At 38.9% G+C, this 5,000-nt stretch overlaps 1 protein-coding gene across 1 annotated transcript in view; it reads left to right on the top strand.

Annotated features, from left to right (window-relative positions):
* Positions 1 to 4,546, top strand: part of LOC138033175 (adenylyl cyclase-associated protein 1-like) — an 18,239-nt gene extending 13,693 nt beyond the window's left edge. The window contains exons 11-14 of the mRNA XM_068880936.1: positions 94 to 217; positions 807 to 889; positions 2,143 to 2,289; positions 3,347 to 4,546. Of these exons, the coding sequence (XP_068737037.1) occupies positions 94 to 217; positions 807 to 889; positions 2,143 to 2,289; positions 3,347 to 3,430 (438 nt within the window). The 3' untranslated portion in view covers positions 3,431 to 4,546. The remainder of the gene's footprint in view (positions 1 to 93; positions 218 to 806; positions 890 to 2,142; positions 2,290 to 3,346) is intronic.
* Positions 4,547 to 5,000: the final 454 nt, after the last annotated feature.

Below are 5,000 nucleotides of genomic sequence, written 5' to 3' on the forward strand. Positions count from 1 at the left end.
GCAGCATGAATAATATACCTCCTTGAAGCCTGTCAGAGTAATTGAAAGAGAGACATCTGTGTGTAACATAGGACTGATACTTTTTGGCTTCAGGAATATCAAGAGAACAACAAAGATCTTGTTATCTGTGATCCACTTCCATCTTACACAGTGTACATTTATAGCTGCAAAAACACCACAGTTCAAGTTCAGGGGAAAATTAATTCCTTGGTTGCAGGTAAGAGTATCAGAATCATATATTGTGCAATTATGTTGAAGGAGGTGGTGAAGTTTTAGCCTGGTAAGTAAATGAAGAAAAGTATCTTTTGTTTATTAATGGTGACTTGGGGATGCCAGGAAAAAGTAGCATAATCGAAGCTATGAGCATCAAATTAACCGTCACCGGCCCAAGAAGGCGAAAAAACACCATACACGAGTCGATTAAGGTTTCATTTGACTTTATTGGGATATTCAGACCGAGATGTGATTTAGATGTGCAATTTTCAGAGCTTTATTCATAACCCTCATAGTTTCTCTTCGTTTCATATAAACACATAGAGTGGCCTGCCTGTGATTCCTCACAGGAAAATTAGAACCTGAAAATGACCAGCTCCCGACGTCACTGGCTTCAAAGCTCAGTTGGGTAGGGCATCGCACCATTATCGCGAGGTCACGATTTCAAACCTGTAAAAGAACTGATTTTTTCAGGCTCTTCAACGCAATTGCGTCCATAAACTGCGAGGATCATAGCTTTACTTGATTAGTACACTATTAGAGCAAAAGTTAATAATGATAATATTATTATTGTGATCTGTTTATTGTTTTAGATAATTGCAAGAAAACAGCAGTGGTTTTAGATGGGGCTATTGGCACTGTTGAATTTATCAACTGTCAGAGTGTGCAGTGTCAGGTCAGTGAGAAGCAATGGCTAACTTTAATGTCACCAGTGAGACTGATCTGTTTTTCCACCTTTTTTTTATTGTAGTGCGATTCTATTTTAATTCTGAACGTCATTGCTCGTGCGTGTTACCCTGTTGGTCGGATGTTGTGAATAATAATAATAATAATAATAATAATAATAATAGTCTTTATTGCTAAAAGATAAAAGTACATATCTTTTGTTACATTCTAATTACTCTATTAAAAATCTACCCTAAAAATTAAACTAGTTAAACTACAAATGCATGATATAAAATCTACGTAAAAAATACATTATCTTGTGTTTAAAAATTAGTCTATTTACATAAGATGTCATAAATCTTTCGGTATTAACCTTGGGGAGGGCACACTGTTTTTTACGCAGATTAAATTTGGTCTTCTTTTTTGGTGGTAAATTCGAGCCTAGCGGATGGTTATCTACAGAGGTAATGGCCTTTAAAATCTTACAGGCCTGTCTATATAAAAGATCCTTAATAGAAACAGGAAAAGAAGCAAAGCGGCGCTTGTGGCAACGATCTAAAAAATGTATTATATTCAAATCCGATCCAGATGTTCCATACACAGAAAGACAATATGTAAAATTCGGTAGAACTAAGGACTTAAATAAAATGGTCTATCTCTACTTGAGAGTATTGCTCCTTTCTAAGAGACCTTAAAACATGCAAACATGTGTTTGCTTTGACTAATTTCAAATCTAGGTGGGCCTAAATTTTCTAGGACACAGGATCAACACTCAGGGTCTTTAAATAACAAGGGAGAAAGTGCTGCCTTTGTAATTTCATCTGCAAATGGTTAGACTATCTTGTCTTCTTGGACAAGGATAAGTCTCACAACCCTTTAAAGTGCCCCTGTGACCTGTGCCCCTGTTAACTAATTAATTGTTAAATAAACACTAAGCGACCAGCATTTTAAGCCTTGATTTCAAAAATACACCTATTTATTTTAAGTGGAAGTTTCCGTTTCTTCTTCAGATTTTGAAAGTATGTTTGCCAGCCAACCTGGCAAAATTTTTTATCCGTACAATGGCGGGCTATTGTATTCTAAGTCGTTTTTCAAAGAACACCGCTGAATACCAAGAAGGGTGGCAGTGTATTCAGCAGGTTACTCCCTCTTTTTCAACATTGTTTTCCTCCAGCTTGGTTTTTCTAACTTTGAATCGCACTGTTTGAAAAACTGCTTATCCTTCCTTTACTTGTGTGTGTGTGTTTTTTTTTCTTTTGATAGATCAACGAGAATGTTCCAACAGTTTCCATCGACAAGACTGATGGCTGTCAAGTGTTCTTTCCTAATGGCATTGGATCAACTGAAATAGTCACGGCCAAATCGTCTGAGATGAATGTTATGGTTCCTAAACCAGGATCACAGGATCTGGTAAGTGATGGATACGATATAGAAGAGCAATTATTGGTGTTTAAACGTGTAATGCACCCACTGATAAAGATGATGAGATGATGATGTAGTTGCTTAGCAATGGGCGAAAGGGCAACTGAAAACTGGGAGTCCTAGGCAGGCGTTAAGCACAATAGTTCCTTTGCCGACGTGGAGCCATAACCCACAGTTTTGCTGAGGAAAACAATAGTAATTTCGACAAAGAACAATGTTTGAAAAATCAAAGTCAAGCAAGAGGTATCCGGCTATTTAGGATAAGGATCTGGACAGGTCATGTCTTCATGTGTGCATAGGTTCGACCTTGTAGGAGTAAAATACATAGATTGTTGTTGTTGTTGTTGTTGTTATTATTATTATGTGGAATTAAGCACAGGGTTTTTCCCTGGGGAGAAATATCCAGTCAAGTCTCATCCCGAGACCTCAGACTTCCAGCACTTTTCTGAGGATATGTGCCGATCCGAGGAGTGCTGACTTTTGGATCATTCTTCTTCTTCTTCTTCTTCTTCTCCTTCTCCTTCTCCTTCTCCTTCTCCTTCTCCTTCTCCTTCTCCTTCTCCTTCTCCTTCTCCTTCTCCTTCTCCTTCTCCTTCTCCTTCTCCTTCTCCTTCTCCTTCTCCTTCTCCTTCTCCTTCTCCTTCTCCTTCTCCTTCTCCTTCTCCTTCTCCTTCTCCTTCTCCTTCTCCTTCTCCTTCTCCTTCTCCTTCTCCTTCTCCTTCTCCTTCTCCTTCTTCTTCTTCTTCTTCTTCTTCTTCTTCTTCTTCTTCTTCTTCTTCTTCTTAAGCAGAAGCAACGCGCGCGTATCACGTAATCACGCAACAATTGTGCATTCCAGGGCTAGCATTTGATTGGCTATTTGTGACTTTCCTTGATCGCTGACCAATTAGAATGGCTGATTTGTCACCTCTTTTCTGCAGTGTGTTACCAAAAAACTGCATTTCTCTCGGCCAATCAGAATGGAGAGATTCATGTGTATTATTTAATGGTAAATAGTTATTGCGATACGAAGTTTGACTTTATGTATCTTGTCCTGTTACAACAGGCGGAGTTCGCACTTCCCGAGCAGTACAAGAGCACTTGGAATGGCAAGACATTTGTGACTGTGTGCAGTGAATCTCTTGGATAAATGCAGCAGTCTGCCACAATCCAAATTGTGATTTCCGCCACCTGGTAGACAAACTTATAGAATTAGCATACTTAACAACTGAACTTTTTGAACGATAAGCTCCACAATGGCATATAAAACTGAAGGAACTAAGCAGGCAAAGAAAACATATTGGCACAAAATCATCCATGATTATTTGGAGCAACTTTCGTTGAAGTATCACTCCTTGTTGGGTAAACGCACTAAGTGTTTAGAAAAGAGGGCTTTTGGAGTAAATGGCAATACTAGATTCCGTTGCAGTAAATATAAAAGTTCATGGAATCGTTATTCCTTGACCACCCGAACAGGGCAAATAATTTTGTGCCAACATGTTGCGTTCGTTTATACGGGCCCGTGATCTGTTACACGCAGATGCCTTGTAGCTTTTGTTTGTAATGGTAGTGGGAATGAGTGTCGTCCAATTTGGTCTGTAATCATACGAGTGATAAAAAAATTGGACAACCGCGCAGCAGGAGGCCGATTTGTTTCTCACGAGTATGATTACAGACCGAACTGGACGATACGACACCCTCTTACCAATTAATCATCAAAATTACAATTTCCGAGAAAAGAAGAGCCAAGTTATGAAAGAAGGGGGAAATTTGCACTAAGAGACTGACAAGGAGACGTAAATTGTTTAATGTCGCTCTGAAAGAAAGAAAGTCCTAATTTAGGAGTCTGACACTGTTTCTATGGTGATTGAAACCAAGGTTGTTATTGGTTGATTTAACTACTACAACTTTGGATGTGATTGGCTTGTTGAACTGTCCGCTAAAAGACTGTCCGATAACAGCTTGGCAAGTGAATTAGTGGAAAAGAGGAGTATTGAACAAATCACCATCGAGGAAATTGTAATTTTTATGATCAGATCAGTGATGGGTAGGATTGATGTCAGTTTTAAAGCCATTGAAGAAGTCATAGCAGTTAAAGATTTTGGTATTTTTTGACTAAAAACGAAATAGAAGTGATTTTTTTTCCTCGAAACGTTTGTATTGTCGAAAATTAGAGGGCAATAATTGTATTTTTCCATGCACGCAATTGTTTATATGACAATACCTTGCTTGCAAGAGCAAAAATAAAGATTAAAGTTACGACGAAGACGTTTTGAGCAGTCTGTGCCAACGGGACCTTTGCTTTGGTTACATTATAAAATCGCGCCGTTGTTCTACGTTAGTACTACAAAAAATATTGAATTGAAATCATTTCACGGGTTTGGTATTTCATTGGTGTTTTTGTAATAAACAGAACATAACATGACCGCTTGGAGATACGAAAGTTCTCATCTCGTATGATAATATTTATATTTTCCAACACTCGAAGAGAAATTTCGTATTTCCCGCGTGGCCAGGGTGACCAGGACTACTCGGATAAAATCCGAATGCTCCACTGCAGTAGTCGAACCCTACAACCTTCCGATTACTATTTCGGATGCTCTGCCACTGAGCTGTAGAAGACTCCTGGAAGCCAGGCCACTATATCCATGATTTGGATGGTGGCTCGGGAAAAAATCCGAGCGCTAGTGTAGATATTTACCGGGCCGCGAAGCCGTGAA

This window comes from Montipora capricornis, chromosome 14, assembly GCF_036669925.1.
Source record: "Montipora capricornis isolate CH-2021 chromosome 14, ASM3666992v2, whole genome shotgun sequence".
Lineage (NCBI taxonomy): Eukaryota > Metazoa > Cnidaria > Anthozoa > Scleractinia > Acroporidae > Montipora > Montipora capricornis.